This window comes from Cetorhinus maximus, chromosome 8 (genome assembly GCF_964194155.1).
Source record: "Cetorhinus maximus chromosome 8, sCetMax3.hap1.1, whole genome shotgun sequence".
Lineage (NCBI taxonomy): Eukaryota > Metazoa > Chordata > Chondrichthyes > Lamniformes > Cetorhinidae > Cetorhinus > Cetorhinus maximus.
Window position 1 is genome coordinate 2067165 of NC_135886.1, and position 20184 is coordinate 2087348.

A 20184-nucleotide genomic window follows, 5' to 3' on the forward strand; every position below is an offset into this window, starting at 1 on the left:
AATCACACCATAAAAGTTAAATCCTGATAGCCTTGCATCACGTGCACCTCAATATCTAATTAGCCTAGAATTAATTGATTACTAACTTCGCAGTGTTGGTGGAAGGCCCATGAGAAGCACATCTTGCTCGTGTTTCAGTATGTGTATGGAGCCCATCTTTCCCCAATTTCACAACAGTGCTGTGGAAGCCTGAATGATTCTAGCATTGTTCTGAATTAGTTAAATGCATCCTTACCCCTCAGCCTGTGGCAGATTGCAATCCTCAGGCTGAAGAGAGCATGAGACTGTGATTTCATCAGCAAAAATTGTCGCCTATGAAACCGTCAACATTTTTTCTGAAACTGGTATGACATTCCAATCCTCTAATATGAATCAAGACCCCATCTTACTACTAATTTGGTCTACCCTGTATGGGTGAAAACCCAAGTGCTCTCTTTCAGCATGCAGCTCCAGCACCTCGGCCACTGCTGGGACAGGAACTATGGGCTGGTTTCAGACCCAAAAGCTACAGTGGAGGCTTTCAAAGATCACAGTTGACCCCTGAGCTGTAAACTGAGTGCTCTATATTGGATAAAAATATACCTATTCATATTGGGGTATTGAAAGGTACATTATAATCTCTAGATACTTTGTACTTTGCACCAGGCACAGATGTATAATTCTTGCCCAGGACTGAGATGACTGTCAGTATCCCTCTCTGACATTTACTAGGTGAAATGATTTGTGTTTATTCTATCAATCATTTACTTTGTCCACTCTAAAGAGCAATCAGCAGTGAACTCTGAACATAAGCAGTTCAGTCAGTTTCACATTGTGCTGTTCAGTTTTCGGAGCAAGTGCTGAGGTAGCAAATGCAGATTCTGCTGCAAAGCAAAGATTGCACTTTCAAATGATTTTGGCACGTTAGTTTACATTTAATATATGCATACTGTAATGGTAGCAATTATGTTTGAAAGCAAGAAATATATTAAATGCATTGCTATGGCCACAATTGCAGATCAGGCACAAAGGTCTAGAGCTTCTGGGCCTCGCTTGACTTTTAAGGTGGCACCAGGAGACAGCTAGAAGTGGAACAGTGATGTGTAAAGCTGAGAGACAGGAAATGCTGGATCTTTCCTTAGCTTAGTACGCACCTAATTTTCCATCGCCAACTCTGACACCTGGTGGAAGCACCTGCCCTTTTTGGCCAGGCACATGCAAATGAGACACAGAAGAAATATGATCACCATAAGTTCAATTTTTCTGTTTGGGCACACAGAAAGAATCACAGAATCTTTACAGTGCAGAAGGAGACCATTCAGTCCATCGAGTCTGCATTGACTCTCTGAAAGAGCATTCTAAATAGTTCCACACCCCTGCCTTACCCCTGTAACCTCTCACGTTCTTTCGTTTCAAACAGCAATTCAATTCCTTTTTGAATACCTGGATCGAATCTGTCTCCAACCACCCTCTTAGGAAGTTCGTTCCAGACTCCAACCACCCTCTGGGTCAAAAAATCTTTCCTCACATCACTTTTACTCCTTTTGCCAATTAATTTTGAATCATGCCCTCTGGTTAGAAATATAATAAAATAGAAGCAGGAGTAGGTTACTTGGCCCTTCAAGCCTGCTCCACCATTCAATATGATTATGGCTGTTCCTCTTTCTCAACGCCATACTCCTGCTCTCTCCCCATACCGCTTGACGCCTTTAGAGTCCAGACACCTATTTCCTCCTCAAATATATTAAGTGACTTGGCCTCCACAGCCTTCTATGGTAGAGAATTCCACAGGTTCACCACCCTCTGAGTGAAGAGGTTTTTCCTCATCTCGATGCTCTCTTGAGTGGGAACAGTTTCTCACTACTTACCCTATCCATTCCCCTCAGGATCTTGAATACCTCTATCAAGTCCCCTCTCAGCCGCCTTCTCTCCAAGGAAAACAGTCCCAACCTCTCCAATCTATCATCATAGCTACAGTTCTGTACTCTCTCTAATGCATTCACATCCTTCTTCAAGTGTGGCATCCAGAACTGGGTGCAGTAATCCAGATGAGGCCTAACTAGTGTTTTATACAAGTTCCTTAGTCTTGTACTCGATGCCCCTATTAACAAAGCCGAAGTTACTATATGCTTTATTAACTGTTCTCTCAACATACCCTGCCATCTTCAATGACCTATGTCCGTATACACCAAGGTTCCTCTGTTCCTGCACTTCCTTTAGAGTTTCTCCTTTTATTTTATACTGTCTCTCCATATTCTTCCTGCCAAAATGAATCACCTGACACTCCTCTGCATTGAACTTCCTTTGCCACTTGAATGCCCAATCCACCAACATGTCTGTGTCCATTTGAAGTTCAAGACTATCCTCATCACAACTGACAACGTTTCCAATTTTCGTATCATCTGCAAATTTTGAAATCGTGACCTAGACTGTGGTGTTCAGGGCATTAATATACATCAGGAAGAGCAAGGGTCCCACCATTGACTCCTGGGGAACTCCACTACAAACCTCCAACCTGAAAAGCATCCATTGACCACTACTCTTTGTTTCCTGTCACTCAGCCAATCTCTTATCCAAATGCCTACTTTCCCTTTTATTCCATGAGCTAGAATTTTGCTCACAAGTCTGTGTGGCACTGTGTGCCTTTTGAAAATCTATATACACAGACATGAACAGCGTTACCTTTATCAACTTTCTCTGTTACCTCCTAAAAAAACCTCGAGCCAGTTAGGTAAATATGATTTCCCCTTGATTAACCCATGCCTGCTTCCCATAATTATCCTGCATTTATCTAAGTGACTGTTGATTTTGCCCCGAACTATAGTTTCCAGAAGGTTCCCTAACACTGAAGTCAAACTGACTGGTCTGTAGTTGCCGGCTCTTTCCTTGCACCCTAGAGGAATAGACCATTTAGCATTTTACCTTCCAGTGAAATAATGGATGATCTGTACGTCATTAACCGCTTTTGATCCATTTCCCTTTTTTGCCTTACACTAACAAAAATCTGCCCATTCGCATTCATGTCAGTGCAAAGTGGGTGTTCAAAGTTGATCACTGCTGGCTAAGTGCAAGAGAAATTGAATGTTTAAATTGACCAGTTGCAAACTTATTTTTTTTTCTCTATTGCTGAATATTTTGTAATCTTGACTTTGTGCCGTTCACCTAAGGAGCAATCATTTCCCCCTCTCATTTCAATCCCAATTCACAGGGACAAATATCCTTCCTTTTGGGAATTCCCCTTCTCATTGCTTCCTAGAAGATCATAAGCATAAAAGGGATGCCAAACTTGTGTGGCTGCACTGAAAGCACATGACAGCCAATCACTGGTACCAAAGCATATAGGCAAAACTCCATGCACTTGACTGAAGAGCAGTGCATACTCTCCAAAGAAGTCATCTCTTGGTTTAGGTCTTGCCTTAAGATATTTTCTCAGCTACAGTGGTCTTCAGTGCCTTAGATTACAGGTTAGGTCAGTTAACCCAATGTCTAACCACATGATGATGTAACCCAAGACTGTAACAATAGTGTCTCATTGTTACTGGAACTAATTTTTTTTCCACATGTGTTCATTTCTAATCATTTTGTCAGTCGCACTCACTAAGATGGGGCCAGGTATAAACTGTTACAGTAATTTATTTCATAGGAAGTGAAATATATATACACCCGTATATACATATATATATATATATATATGTTAACCCAAGATTATAAATCAACACAGCTTCCCTCCATATAATATAAAATAATAATCACATTGTGCCTCTGGAAGCAAGTGCAATATTAGCTGGGATTATGCTACAGTACAGCCCTGTTAAAGGACAATAATCATTGTCATGTGTTGCAAACAGCATAAGTTTGCCTTACAAAGAGATGACCCCTCGAAGCTCCAGAAGTATGGTCAGCAATCAAACCAGGATGAGCCTGAGGGGAATCATTGGCTACAAGCAATTTTCATGTCAAACTGATGCAGGAAATCTTTCCTTGACCACCCCAACTTGCCATTGCATTAAGGGCTCTGTCCTGGGACTAATATATCACCTACATATTCTTCTCTGCTTACATATCAGCTCACTAAGCTTTTACTCCTACCACCCGCTTAAAGCAACTTTCAAGCCATGCCAAATGAAAACCGCCAGCGCATACTACATCATTGCAGCCATAATTTTAATGAAAACGCGTACAATGTATGTGCGCCGAGTCTTTCTCACAACCTTGTTTCTTTGTGGTGCAAGAATGTGATGTGTGAACTCTTAAACATAGCCTTGTGTTTCTCCTAAGACACATTTGAATGGCTGGAGCGCATGACGTGGTTGTTTGCTGCATTCCAAATGGAGCCTTTTGTGACTGAGGTGACCTGCAGTTCATAGCAGTTTGGGTTCCACATCTTCCCACTTATGCAGCTGCCTGGCCCTTCATTCTTTCAGCAGCATACAGGTATTGGAGGAGATCAAACGGGGAGCCTGCATGCACTACCATCACGAGAGAGAGCACTGTCCTGCATGCTCACTCACTCCAATGGATTGCAGTGTCGTGAAGCAATTCAGCATGGTACTGCAAATGTACATATCCTTTTAGAAACTAATCTATAAGATCTGAATCCCCAAACTTTTTTTTTTAATTCATTCTTGGCGTCGTTGGCTAGGCCAACATTTATTGCCCATCCCTAAATGCCCTTGAGAAAGTGATGAGCAGCTGCTGCCTTGAGCCACTGCAGTCTGTATGGTGTATGTACACCCACAGTGCTGTTGGGGAGGCAGTTTCAAGATTTTGACCCAGTGATAGTGAAGAAACGGCAACACATGTTACATAAAGATAGGTAGGAAAGTATGTTGTGAAGTGGGCATGAGGAGATTGTAGATGGATATAGATAGGTTGAGTGAGTGGGCAAAAATCTGGCAGATGGAGTATAATGTGGGAAAGTGTGAAGTTGCTCACTTTGGCAGGAGGAATACAAAAAACAACGTATTACTTAAATGGAGAATGTCTGCAGAATTCTGAGTTGCAGAGGGATCTGGGTGTTCTAGTGCATGAGTCACAATAAGTTAGTATGCAGGTATAGCAAGCAATTAAGAAGGCTAATGGAATGCTATCCTTTACTACGAGAGAAATTGAACATAAAATTAAGAATGTTATGCTTCAGTTATACAGGGTATCGGTGGGACCACATCTCGAATATTGTGTACAGTTTTGGTCTCCTTATTTAAGGAAGGATGTAAGTGTGTTAGAGGTGGTTCAGGGGAGGTTTACTAGATTGATACTTGGAATGCAGGGGGCGTTGTCTTATGAGGAAAGGTTAGACAGGCTGGGCTTGCTTCCACTAGAGTTTAGAAGAGTGAGGGGTGACTTGATTGAAGTATACAAGATCCTGAACGGTATTGACTAGGTGGATGTGGAAAGGAAGTTTCCTCTTGTGGGATGAGTCCAGAACTAGGGGGCAGTGTTTTAAAATTAGGGGATGCCCTTTCAGGACAGATGAGGAGAAATTTTTTCTGAGGACTGTGCACCTTTGGAACTTTCTGCCTCAGAAGGCGGTGGAGGCGGGATTGTTGAATATTTTTAAGGCGGAGGTAGATAGATTCTTGTAAGGTAAGGCTATCGGGGCAGATGGGAATATGGAATTCGAAACACCAACAGATCAGCCATGATTTTATTGAACAATGGAGCAGGCTCGAGGGGCCAAATGACCTACTTCTGCTGCTATTTCATACGTTCATATATTTCTCAGTCAGGGTGGTGTGTGGCTTGGAGGGGAACATCCAGGTGGTGGTGTTCCCATCTGTCTGCTGCCATTGTCCTTCTAGATGGTAGCAGTCGTGGGTTTGAAAAGTGCTGTCTCAGGAGCCTTAGTGGGTTCCTGCAGTGCCTCTTGTAGATGGTACACACTGCTGCCACTGTGCGTTGGCAACCCATCCACCACCAATAAAGCAAGCTGCTTTGTCCTGGAAGGTGTCAAGCTTCTTGAGTGTTGTTGGAGCTGCACTCCTCCAGGCAAGTGGGGAGTATTCCATCACACTCCTGACCTGTCCCTTTTGGATGGTGAACGGGATTTGGGGAGTCAGGAGGTGAGTAACTTGCCACAGGATTTCGAGCCTCTGATTTGCCCTTGTAGCCACAGTATTTATATGGCTAGTCCAGTTCAGTTTCTGGTGAATCACTACCCCCAGAATATTGATAGTGGGGGATTCAGCAATGGTAATGCCATTGAATGTCAAGGAGTGATGGTTAGATTTTCTCTTGGTGAAGATGGTCATTGCCTGGTATTTGTGTAGCACGAATGTTACTTACCACTTGTCAGCGCAAGTCTGAATGTTGTCCAGGCCTTGCTGCATTTGGATGTGGACTGCTTCCGTATCTGAGGAGTCACGAATGGTGCTGAACATTGCACAATCATCAGCGAACATCCCCACTTCTGACCTTATGATGGAGGGAAGGCCATTGATGAAGCAGCTGAAGATGGTTGGGCCGAAGGCACTACCCTGAGGAACTCCTGCACTGATGTCCTGGAACTGAGATGATTGGCCTCCAACAACCACAACCATCTTCCTTTGCGGTAGATATGACCCCAACCAGTGGCGAGTTTGCCCCCACCCCCGCAATTCCCATTGTTAAGACGGGATGGGAGGACTACACGAATTATCAAGCCCCATTACTCCACAGGCCATACCATTAATTTAAATGTTTAATTTTCTCACTAAAATGGCCAATTATGTACCTGTACCTCTGGTACCCAGAAGAAAAGACTCTCTGACCAGGCCTCTTTCAAAAACTCAATGATTAATTTATTTTAAAACAAAACTTCTTTTAACAAGCTGCAAGTACTGGTTAACACACAATGCTAATTGGGAAGTATAACTATCTATCTCTTCCTAAAGAATTCCCCCAGCTCTCACACACACACACACACACACACACGGACAAAACCGATAGTCTCTCTGCAGAGGTGGGCTTTAGAGGATGGGCCTTATAAAATAAAGGATAAAGTCCGCAGGGTCTCGACGCTGTCAACCTGGAGTTCTCTTGTGTGAAGACAGGCCACTGATCCCAGTGGATGCCTGGACGTTCTCACCACTGGTCTCAGCTTTGCAGGTCCAAATGCAGACTGGCTACATTCAAATGAGGGCTCTCTAGCGACAGGTTGATAGCCATACACAATTTTAGGCAAGATAGAGAGAGGGAGCCAGTCAAGGTAGCCTTCTTTCCTCAGCTTGGTCACCAAAAAAGCTGCCTTCCAAATGAGCAGGTTCACAACTTTAGTTTTTTCCTCTGCCATGTGATTGCCTTTTTGCCTCCCAGCTTTTCATTAGTTAAATTGCCTTGCAGCTTAAGACACACAAACAAGTTGAGCCTTCTCAAGTACCATATAGGTCAGGTGATTTCTTGGAAGAGGCCTGCTTGTTTACAGTTCCGAGGTGAACTTATCATGACCTTATTTTTTTTCAAAAATCCCAGGTTAGCATCCACATGTCCAGATCATGCCAAACCCTTCCATTGTGTAAAGAAAACTTCAGTATTGAGCGATATGATTCGAACACCATTGACTCCAGTTTTGCTGGGGTTTCTTGATGCCACAAACACAGTCCAATGCTGCCTTGATTTCAAGGGCAGTCACTCTCTCCTCACCTCAGGAGTTCAGCTCTTTTGTCTAAGTTTAAACCAAGGCTGTAATGAGGTCAGGAGCTGAGTAACCCTGGCAGAACACACACTGTGTGTCAGTGAGCAGATTATTGCTAAGCAATTGCCATATGATAGCACTGTTGATGACCCCTTCCATTAATTTACTGGTGCTGGAGAGTAGACTGATGTGATGATAATTGGCTGGTTTGTCCTGCTTTTTGTGTACAGGACATACCTGGGCAATTTTCCACATAGCCGGGTGGATGCCACTGTTCGAGTACAGACACTGTACTGGAGCAGCTTGTCTAGGGGCACGGCAAGTTCTGGAGCCTAAATCTTCAGTGCTATTGCTGGAATATTGTTAGGGCCCATAGCCTTTGCACTATCCAGTGGCTTCAGCCTTTTATTGATATCATGTAGAGTGAATCGAATTGGCCGTAGAGTGGTATCTGTGATGCCAGGGACCTCCAGAGGAGGCTGAGATGGATCATCCACTCAGCAAATGCTTCAGCCTTATCTTTTGCACTGATGTGCTGGGTTCCCCATCATTGGATGGGGAGATGAGGATATTTGTGGAGCCTCCTCCTCCAGTGAGTTGTTTAATTGTCCGCCACCAGTCATGACTGGACGTGGCAGGACTGCAAAGCTTAGACCTCATCCATTGGTTATGGAATTGCTTCATTGAACCAGGGTTGATCCGCTGGCTTGGTAATGGTAGAGTGGGGGATATGCCGGGCCGTGACATTACAGATTGAGTTCGAGTACAATTCTGCTGATGGTCCACAGTGCCTCATGGTTGCCCAGCCTTGAGTTGCTAGATCTGTTTGAAATCTATCCCATTTAGCATGGGCAGTAGTGCCACACAAAACGATGGAGGGTATTCTCAATGTGAAGACGGGTCTTTGTCTCCACAAGGGCTGTATGATGGTCATTCATAACGATACTGTCATGGATAGATGCATCTGTGGCAGACAGCTTGCTGGGGATGAGATCAAGTATGTTTTTCCCTTTTGTTGGTTCCCTCAACACCTGCATCAGACCCAGTCTAGCAGCTATGTCCTTTAGGACTCGGCCAGCTCAGTCAGAAGTGGTGCTACCGAGCCACTCTTGTGATGGACATTGAGGTTCCCTCATCCACGGCATATTCTGTGTCCTTGGCACCCTCAGTGCTTCCTCCAAATGGTGTTCAACATGGAGGAGTACTGATTCTTCAGCTGTGGGGGGGCGTGTTAAGTTTGTAATCAGGAGGTTTCCATGCCCATGTTTGACCTGATGCCATGAGACTTCATGTGGTCTGGAGTCAATGTTGAGGACTCCCAGGGCAACACTCTCTCAACTGTATACCACTGTGCTGCTGCCTCTGCCAGTAAGACAGGACATACCCATGGATGGTGATAGTGGTGTCTGGGACATTATCTGTAAGGCATGATTCAGTGAATATGAATATAGTCAGGCTGTTGCTTGACTAGTCTGTGAGACAGCTCTTTCAATTTTGGCACAAGGCCCCCAGATGTTAGTAAGGAGGGTCAACAGGGTTGAGTTTGTTGTTTCCGGTGCCGGGTAGTTTGTCCGGTTTCATTCCTTTTAGACTTTGTAGTGTTTTGATATAACTGAGAGGCTTGCTAGGCCATTTCAGAGGGTATTTAAGAGACAGCCACATTGCTGTGGCTCTGGAGTCACATGTAGGCCAGACCAGGTAAGGGTGGCAGATTTCCTTCCCTAAAGGACATTGATGAACCAGATGGGTTTTTACAACAATCGACAATGGTTTCATGGTCATCATTAGACTTTTGATAACAAATTTTTATCGATTGAATCACCATCTGGGTCCCCAGAGCATTACCCTGGGTCACTAGTCCAGTGACAATGTCACTACACCACCACCCGCCCCCACCCCCCAGAAACTCTTCAGCCAAGGGGTGATCTATCTTTTCTTTCCTGGCATTGTCTTTCTTTCCATGTTCCATAGCCTTTTCTTGCTCATTTGTGCTTTTAGTCAGCCAGTGTACTCCCCTCTGGGTCAACCTTTCAGCCGGGTTAGATGTACCTTGGTGATGCTTAAGATAGTTAGAGATTGACAACATACTGTATGCCCTGAAGTGCTATTAGAATCAGTTCCACTGGTACCTGGTTCTCATCCAGAGGAAGAAGTGAAGGTAGAGGAAGTGTGTTGCTGCAGAGCAGAATTCCCCCATCACTTTCAATGGGAGTTATGTGAGTGTTTCAGATTTTGCAACAATGAGTTAGTTTCTATTTCCTGCCCACAAATGGATGAGCTCCAAGTCAGCGGTGTTCTTGGTATCTGGAGCTCAACTGCATTGTTTAAATTAAGATAATCTTACAAACTGCAACAAAGTCAGTCTGCTTCACATTGCGCAGGTAGAAAATTTCGGCTTATGTATATTTCCCTCCTCTGAAAGCATATATAAATTCTAGTTTTCCTATGTCCCAATTGTCAGTGTCTTGACATCATGTCTCAATGGGGCGAACATCTTGATACATTTTGGCTGCAATCTGCTTTCAACATTGTCGAGACCTTTTGATGTCTATTGAAAGAACACCCCATAGCTGTGTTTTCTATACTTGGAATGTAGTTTCACTTTCACTTACATAGTTCTTTACCCTGTTTTTTGATTTGCTATAAACTGAGGTATGTGTGTGGTGTGTGGGTGCGTGGGTGTGGGTGTGTGCGTCAAATCAGACGCAAGGCGCAGAGCTTTCAACGTGGGCGCCCAACTATATTCCAGGTATAGGACACACAGCTATGGCGTGCTCCTTCAATAAATGTCAAGGCAGGAACTCTGCTGTCTAGGAGTTCCCCAACGTGTGGGCAGGAAATAGAAACTGACTCCTCGTTTCCAAATTTGAAACACTCTCACACAGCTCAACGAAAGCGATGAGTGAATTTTGCTCTCCACATTGTATCAAGCCAAGACCCTGTGTTATTCATTTCCAAAAAACAGCAAATACCCTCCCAAAGCTCTTTCTGCACCAGCACAGACGTGGGAGAATGTAAGGCAATATGTCTGTCATCATGTGAATTCATAAATAAAAGAAAATGTATGTAATATGTAATCAGCATTTTGGTTCGTGAACTTTACTTTTTGGATGCTTCACAAACTAATGAATATACTTAGAGAGTATGCTGAATGATAGTATTTCCTGGCTTTAGTCAGTAACTGCATCGAGATTTAATATTTAATTTTTTTTTTAAGGTGGAGCAAGATCGTCTTGATAAGGTCTGGCCAAATCTCCGTGTCCTCGCACGATCATCGCCAACAGATAAACACACACTAGTGAAAGGTATTCAAATAAGGTTTTGTTCAGTAACACAGCTGCGCTGTTTTCTACTTAAATAGATATACCAGAGAATTAGATGTGCAATCTGCAGGTTGTAGTCTAAAAATGTTTTCTTGATTTTGGGTTCAAGTTATATGGGGGGAGAAAAAGGATGCCTTTAAACTGTTTTTCAGCATCTCCTTGATGTTGCAGGTCAACAGTTGGTGACAGTAAGGGGAAAGCTGAACAGTGATGCAGATTGGTTTATACCTGTGAAGTTGCATTTGAGAAGTGCAGTTATATGGAATACAGCTTGAAGTTTTTTATATTGATATGGTTTATAATTCCAATATATTGTGGATTGCTTTTGTTCTGTCCTTTTAAAGAATGTTTTCAATAGGTGTTACAAAATACAAATACCAGCCGATTGCAAAGAATCTAGGCAGATACAAACACCTGTGCAAAATGAAGCACAAATAAACCAAACACAATTTAAAAGCTAGAACCTGTGCTTGAAACTTGCATATTTGATTTCAATCCAGAAGTGAAAAATGTAAATTTATTTCAGTTAAACTAATTTGGTTTGTACTAGTTTTAAAAAGGGTTATTTCTGTCCACAGAATACAATCATTGAGCGTTTTTGTACCTAAAACAACCATGATCAACTTAGTATATCCTGTTCTGACGTATTTAGGCCTCTGCATATGAATCATGCGAACTGTTGGAGGGCAAAATCTAAACAGTTGGTAGGAAGATTACCTGTCACATTGAAAAATAGGAGGTTAGCCTTTTCTGTTAACATATACCCACCCCAGCCCTTTAAAAATGCTTTTATGATAACTAATGTCCCTAATCTTGTAGGAAGCATCTTTACTTTAAATCTTTCCCCACAGCCTATACAAAGCTAATTTATGCCTGAAGCTCCACAAAGATCTACTCGGACAGCATTTGCCACAGAGTATGTTGATAAAACAGCTTCACAGAATCTGCACTTATCCTTGGATGCTGATTTAGGGCCTTCAGTATTGGCTCGGTACAGTTTCCATTTCTGAGACTGCGGCTGATGTCAACTGAATGCCTTTGCTAGGTTTGAGATCCATGTATCATGAGGCTGTAGATAAAAAAAAAAAGTTTCCCCCCACCAGGTAGTTAGTGCTAATTTGAAATTATTCTCATCTCTCTTAAATGAGCAGCCCCTTATTTTTAAACAGTGACCCCCCCCTAGTTCTAGATTCTCCCACAAGAGGAAGCTTCCTCTCCACATCCACCCTGTCAAGACCCCTCAGGACCTTAAAGGTTGCAATCAAGTCCACTCTTACTCTTCTAAACTCCAGTGGATACAAGCCTAACCTGTCCAACCTTTCCTCAATAGGCAACCTGCCCATACCAGGTATTAGTCTGGTAAACCTTCTGTGAACTGCATCTAGCGCATTTACATCCTTCCTTAAATAAGGAGACCAATACTATACGTAGTACTCCAAATGTATTCTCACCAGTGCCCTGTTCAACTGAAGCATAACCTCCCTACTGTTATATTCAATTCCCCTCACAATAAATGATACCATTCTATGAGCTTTCCTATTTATTTGCTGTACTCACATACTAGCCTTTTGTGATTCATGCACTAGGACACCCAGGTCCCTCTGAATCTCCGAGCTCTGCAATCTCTCACCATTTAGATAATATACTTTTTTATTCTTCCTGCCAAAATTGACAATTTCACATTTGCCCACGTTATATTCCATTCTCAGATTTCTGCCTCTCCATGTCCTTTTATGCCTCCTCACGTCCTCTTCATAACTTACTTGCCTACCTATCTTTATGTCATCAGCAAATTTAGCAACCATACCTTGGCCTTTTGTCCCTTCATCCAAGTCATTTATATGAATTGTTAAAAGTTGAGGCCCTGGCACTGATCACTGTGGCACGCCACTTGATACACCTGGAATGCCAGCTTGGGGAAGTTGCTGCCTTTGAAATAGTGGGTGTGCTTAGAAATCATGTCATGCAATGATTTATGATCCTTGGCCAAAAGCGCTTCAACATTCTCCTCTCAATTTTACTTTATCTCTCCCTCCAGATTGCTGCGCCCTGTTTCCCCTGGGACACTTGCTATTGGAACAAAAACATGTTCTGCTTCTCCCTCTGTGATTCTGCAAGTTAATCACATAATGCTGGAGCCATACAAGGCAGGGGTGTGCCAGCTTTGATCCCCAGTCTCTGCTGAGTTATTCCATCCCAGCCTGTGCAGCGTTAGGCACAATACGATTGGCCTTTACGTCCTTTGGATAGAAGTAGAAGAGTATGAAGGATCACTAATTAATTATCATTCAGTGACCACTACTGGAAACCCCTACAAGCACTCACTGCCAAGGATCACACAAAAATAAAGATTAATCATTGGTGTGTGAGGCTTCACCAGTACTTGTGACACTGTAGCCCAGAACTGATGGGGAGGAAAACTGCTTCAAGAAAAACTGTTTCCAAAACAGCTGAAAGGCCCTAGGATATTCATTGTTCTCTTTTTCAAAATGTGCTGAAAGCAAAACTCCCTTTGGAGCACAGCCTTTGGAGAAAAATCTGATTAAAATTTAAAACAGAGCGCAGTGACTTTAAGTTTTATGACCTGATAGGAATGATATTTCTTGCTCCCCTCCTATCTCTCCAGTTTTCAAACATATTTCAAGAGAGCAATGCTCCTTGATGAAAAGCCACTTTCGTTTTTATGAAAAGAGCACATTATACACAGGAGGGAGATCTGCATATGTGAGACGAGAGAAACGAGGCTGCAACTGTTTATACAGAAAAGTTTAGAGATCTGAATTTGTGTAGAATAATACCCAATGCTCTCTACATTGTACAGATTTTTAACAGTGGAGTTTGAGACTGCACCTTTTCCTACTGCCCATTAGAAGCAAAGATTAAAAACATTTCACTTTTTTTGATTTTTATATATTTATTTTCTAAATGTGCATTGATAGTTTTTGAAGTAGGACATTCAGTTTTAAAAGAAAAATTAACAATTGATATCTTTAGGATTTCATGAAGGTTGTTCTTGACTGCTCCTCTTTGCGCTTGGCAGAAATATAAATTAATATCTCATGGATCGGAATAAGCAGGAATTTAAAGTTTAATTACCCAGTATTGATTACTCCAATAAAAACAAAATGCTGGAAAACTCAGTGGGTCTGGCAGCATCTGTGGAGAGAGAAACAGAGTTAACGTTTCGAGCCTGTATGTCTTTAGACCGAAGAAGAGTTATATTGAGCTCAAAACATCTGTTTCTCTCTCCACAGATGCTGCCAGACCTGCTGAGTTTTTCCAGCACTTTGTTTTTATTTCAGATCTCCAGCAACCACAGCATTTTGCTTTGATTACTCCAATATTACTAAATTCATAAATGCTTAGATAGTTGTGTATGTGTCAGTCTTTCTTTCATGACAATTCCTACGAAGTGCCATCTTGTGAGTATGTTGGTACACTGACACAGTGAGTGCTACTTTGTTAATGGTCAGGGGGTGTTCACTGGAACACCTCCCCAAGAAGCAAGATTTAACCTATTTTTGGAAGTAGCAAGGCAGACAGGATTTGACTGCCAGAGCTATTTTGACTAATTGTGCTGGAAGTGTTTTATAAACATAAACACATATTTCAATAGTCTAATATTTGCATTAGCCCTGATGTGTTCACAGAATTACACAGTGCAGAAGAGGCCCTTCGGCCCATCGAGTCTGCACCGACACGTGAGAAGCACCTGACCTACCTGCCTAATCCCATTTACCAGCACTTGGCCCATACCCTTGAATGTTATGACGTGCCAAGTGCTCATCCAGGTACTTTTTAAAAGGTGTGAGGCAACCTGCCTCCACCACTCTCCCTGGCAACGCATTCCAGACCGTCACCACCCTCTAGGTAAAAAAGCTTTTCCTCACATCCCCCGCTAAACCTCCTGCCCCTCACCTTGAACTTATGCCCCCTTGTGACTGACCCTTCAACTAAGGGGAACAGCTGCTCCCTATCCACCCTGTCCATGCCCCTCATAATCTTGTACACCTCGATCAGGCCGCCCCTCAGTCTTCTCTGCTCCAATGAAAACAACCCAAGTCTATCCAACCTCTCTTCATAACTTAAATGTTTTATCCCAGGTAACATCCTGGTGAATCTCCTCTGCACCCCCTCCAGTGCAATCACATCCTTCCTATAATGTGGCGACCAGAACTGCACACAGTATTCCAGCTGTGGCCTCACCAAGGTTCTATACAACTCCACCATGACCTCCCTACTTTTGTAATCTATGCCTCGATTGATAAAGGCAAGTGTCCCATATGCCCTTTTCACCACCCAACTAACGTGCCCCTCCAATTTCAGAGATCTATGGACACACACGCCAAGGCCCCTTTGTTCCTCAGAACTTCCTAGTGTCATGCCGTTCATTGAATACTTCCTTGTCAAATTACCCCTTCCAAAGTGTATCACCTTTCACTTTTCAGGGTTAAATTCCATCTGCCACTTATCTGCCCATTTGACCATCCCGTCTATATCTTCCTGTAGCCCAAGACACTCAACCTCACTGTTAACCACCCGGCCAATCTTTGTATCTTCCGCAAACGTACTAGTCCTACCCCCCACATGGTCATCTATGTCGTTTATATAAATGACAAATAATAGGGGACCCAGTACAGATTCCTGTGATACGCCACTGGACACCGGCTTCCAGTCACTAAAGCATCCTTCTGTCATCACCCTCTGTCCCCTACAACTAAGCCAATTTTGAATCCACCTTATCAAATTACCCTGTATCCCAGGTGCATTTGCCTTCTTTATAAGTCTCCCATGTGGGACCTTGTCAAAGGCTTTGCTGAAATCCATATAAACTACATAAACTGCACTACCCTCATCTGCACACCTGGTCACCTCCTCAAAAAAATCAATCAAATTTGTTAGGCATGACCTCCCTCTGACAAAGCCATGCTGACTGTCTCTGATCAAACCTTGCCTCTCCAAGTGGGGATAGATTCTCTCCTTCAGAATTTTCTCCAATAGTTTCCCTACCACTGATGTAAGATTCACCGGTCTGTAGTTCTCTGGCACCTACCCCATGGCCCGAGAGGAGTTAAAAATGTGGATCAGAGCCCTTGCAATCTCCTCCCTTGCCTCCCTCAGCAGCCTGGGATACAAATCATCTGAACCTGGAGATTTGTCCACTTTTAAGCCTGCCAACACCTCCAATACCTTGTTACTCCCTATATCAATTTTCTCAAACACCTCGCAGTCTCTCTCCCCGAGTTCGATACCTTCACCCTCATTCTCTTGGGTGAAGGTGGATGTGAAATATTCATTCAACACTCTACCGATGTCCTCTGGCTCCACCCATAGATTGCTCCCTTGGTCCTTAATTGGCCCTACTCTTTCCCTGGTTATCCTCTTCCCATTGATATACTCTTAGAATATCTTTGGATTTTCCTACTTTTACCAGCCAGAGCTTTCTCATATCCCCTCTTTTCTCTCTAATTGCTTTCTTAAGCTCCACCCTGCACTTTCTGTATTCCACTAATACCTCCGCTGATTTGCTTCCCTTGTACCTGCTAAAAGCCTCCCTTTTCCTTCTCATCCTATCCTGAATATCTCTGGTCATCCATGGTTCTCTGAGCTTGTTAGTCCTTCCTATCACCCTAGAGGGAACATGTTGAACCTGTACCCTCCCCATTTCCTTTTTGAATGCCCCCCCCAACCTGCTCTTCTGTAGATTTCCTCACAAGTAGCTATTCCCAGTCTACCTTGGCCAGACCCTGCCTTATTTTACTAAAATCCACTCTCCAATCCAAAACATTTTGTGAGACTTTTAGCATCATTGAGTGAGGTTTCCTTAGACTAGTCTTCATGTAGCTCTTTGCTGAGTGGCATAACGTCTTATGTTGCCAAACCAAATTAATTACATTGGACACTCCTCCTCTCACTCAATGGGAAGAGTAAGAAACGCCAACAAGTGTGGCTAGTGAGCAGTAAATTTGGCAACAGGGAACAGAAACAATTGCATTAATCTGGGTTTCAACCCCAGTATGAGAAATGAAGTTATAAACCGACAGGTATGTGCTAAATTGAATCAAAGCAAATGCTCAAATTTGCATTCATGACTTTCAGCAATTCTGAATAGGCAAAATTATATATGTAAAAGAAAAAATTTGACTATACAGATAGAAACTTGCTTTAAAATGTTTAAAGCATTGTCGGGAAGATATAATAATTCTCAAAGTTATTGAAATTTATTTAAAATAGTGATATCTGTGTCTGTGTGTGTGTGAGAGAGAGAGACTTAATTGGATTAAAGGCAGCTGGTCTGAAGGCTTCGATGTAAACATGGTAAACATGAGGGAATTTTACAATGTAAGGTGTAAAAGGACATTTGCACTTTTAAATAAACCAGACTAGATTGATTTCAAAGGAGGGGTGAAAGGCATCACCTAGCCAGGTGAAGTTTAGAAGTTTATTTTTCCCAAAGGTTACTGGTAAAACTTAGTGCTATGAGAGATTTTTATTATCAGAAAGATAAAGTCCAAAGACATAGTGAAACAATGGGAATTCGCATTCAAAGGGGAAAATATGTATAAAGGAGCGAAGTGTGTAAGGGTATTTTTAAGACCTAACAAGTGTGAAAAGCCTTCAGCATCTATGCCTCGAGCAGCTGTTTTCAAAGAACTGAAGTTAAGAAAACTCACTTTGAATTCGACTGATTCAAGGTATCGTGTGTCACTTTGCATGGGTCTTTTAAAATCTGTGCCTTACTGTTGCCTTAATGAAAGTGTAACTGGAAGTCAGATTAAGTAGGGGACTTAGAAGTTTTCATAGTAGCAATTTGTAGATCTATGTATGTATTTAAAATCATTTCTCTTATTAATAAATGTTTAATCTAGTTTTGTAAAAACTATAAGACTTGGTGATCTTATCAGGACTGAATTTAAGGCACGCACCACGAAATTTATACAAATTGCAAAACAAGTTGTGGCAGTTGTTTCAAGTTATCCTTTGGGATTTGAAAAACTCAGCACTTACCATCGGCTGTGCCATAACAAACATCTGTCTACCTTTAGTACATCCAGCGTCCAATTTGATGGTGAAATATACAATGTAATTGCTGGAAAGTTGTTAGCGGCAGAAATTTTGCATTATTTGTCATTGATGGGCTATGATATTGAGATGTTTTTGCTAATTATAGATAAAATAATGGTGAAAATTGAATAACTAATTTCTCTGCTTTCCAAAAGAGTGCCAATATTTCCCCATTAATAATTGCACATTGTCAGATCATCATAAGGCAATTGTGTGACCTCAGTTGAACTTCAATTTGTTTAAACAGGTATCATTGACAGCACAATTGGAGAGATGCGACAGGTGGTGGCTGTGACTGGCGATGGGACAAATGATGGTCCAGCACTGAAGAAGGCTGACGTTGGCTTTGCTATGGTACACTTTTATTTTTCGCAATACATCGAAGAATCACTAAATTGTAGCCGCTATCTATTCATTTAAGAAATACTTAGTCCAATTTAAAAGTGTAAGTCTGGCTTAGTGGTAGCACCATTGCTTACGATTCAAACCACAATCAAGGGATTTGAGTGCATAATCTTGTTCAATACTTCATTGCAGCACTGAGGGAGTGTTGCATTATTGGAAGTGCTGTCTTTCAATTGAAACATTTGCCTGTTCACGTGGATAGTGTCATGGGATCCTTTCTGCTTAATAGGCAGCCATGTTTCAGACTTCTATTTATCCCATGTTAGAAGACAGGTCAGTCTTACAAAGACAATGTGTTCCTTGCAATTTTGCAAACTAGAGCTGCCTCCCATAGTCAGGTCATGCATCTGGTTGAAGGAAAATGTTGCCATGTGCACAACATTTGTGAGGAACCTTAGTGCATCTGAGCAGGGCCTGAAAACATGAAATCACATTCTGGGATTGCCTGACTGCTCTCCTTAAACAGGAGACTCAAAACTGCTGCAGAGACCCTGGGCAGGATTTTCCTGGTGGGGGGGGGGGCGGGGCCTGCTCGCCAATGCATAAAATGACGCACAGTGACATTGGGCGGAACTCCCGACATCACCACACCCCATTTAAATTTTCGGGTAGGCGGGGGCTCAGCAAAATCAGCTGTGCGCCCGCTGACCTGTCAATGGCCAATTGAGATCATTGCCAGAGTCATTTAAGTAATTAATGGACCTGCCCGTCCAACCTTAAGGTTGGCGGGCAGGCCAGGAGCCCTGGCGGGCATTAGAAAAAGCATGAAACCTCATCCACAGGCGGGATAAGGTTTCATGTAGGTTTTGAAAAATTTAATTAAAGTTTTTTTAAAAATTATGGACATGTATTAGTAAGTTTGAGGATGACACAAAGATTGGCCGGGTGGTTAACAGTGAGGTTGAGTGTCTTGGACTACAGGAAGATATAGACGGGATGGTCAAATGGGCAGATAAGTGGCAGATGGAATTTAACCCTGAAAAGTGTCAGGTGATACACTTTGGAAGGAGTAATTTGACAAGGAAGTATTCAATGAACGGCATGACACCAGGATGTTCTGAGGAACAAAAAGACCTTGGCGTGTGTGTCCATAGATCTCTGAAGGCAGTGGGGCACGTTAGTGGGGTGGTGAAAAAGGCATATGGGACACTTGCCTTTATCAATCGAGGCATAGATTACAAAAGTAAAGTTGTATAGAACCTTGGTGAGGCCACAGCTGGAGTACTGTGCGCAGTTCTGGTCACCACATTATAGGAAGGATGTGATTGCACTGGAGGGGGTGCAGAGGAGATTCACCAGGATGTTGCCTGGGATGAAACATTTAAGTTATGAAGAGAGGTTGGATAGACTTGGGTTGTTTTCAATGGAGCAGAGGAGACTGAGGGGCGACCTGATCGAGGTGTACAAGATTGAGGGGCATGGACAGGGTGGATAGGGAGCAGCTATTCCCCTTAGTTGAAGGGTCAGTCACAAGGGGACACACGTTCAAGGTGAGGGGCAGGAGGTTTAGGGGGGATGTGAGGAAAAGCTTTTACCCAGAGGGTGGTGACTGTCTGGAATGCACTGCCTGGGAGGGTGGTGGAGACGTGTTGCCTCACACCCTTTAAAAAGTACCTGGATGAGCACTTGGCACGTCTTAACATTCAAGGCAATGGGCCAAGTGCTGGTAAATGGGATTAGGTAGGTAGGTCAGGTGTTTCTCACGTGTCGGTGCAGAATCGATGGGCCGAAGGGCCTCTTCTGCACTGTGATTCTGTGATGTACCAATCCATGTGACAGTGTTACATGAAGGAATGTCAG

At 42.9% G+C, this 20184-nt stretch overlaps 1 protein-coding gene across 4 annotated transcripts in view; it reads left to right on the forward strand.

Annotated features, from left to right (window-relative positions):
- Nucleotides 1-20184, forward strand: part of LOC144683356 (plasma membrane calcium-transporting ATPase 1-like) — a 191032-nt gene that overhangs the window by 135816 nt on the left and 35032 nt on the right. For all 4 annotated transcript variants that reach the window (XM_078546295.1, XM_078546294.1, XM_078546293.1 and 1 more), the window contains 2 exons: nt 10809-10896; nt 18227-18333. In XM_078546295.1, coding sequence (XP_078402421.1) covers nt 10809-10896; nt 18227-18333 — 195 coding nt within the window. The remainder of the gene's footprint in view (nt 1-10808; nt 10897-18226; nt 18334-20184) is intronic.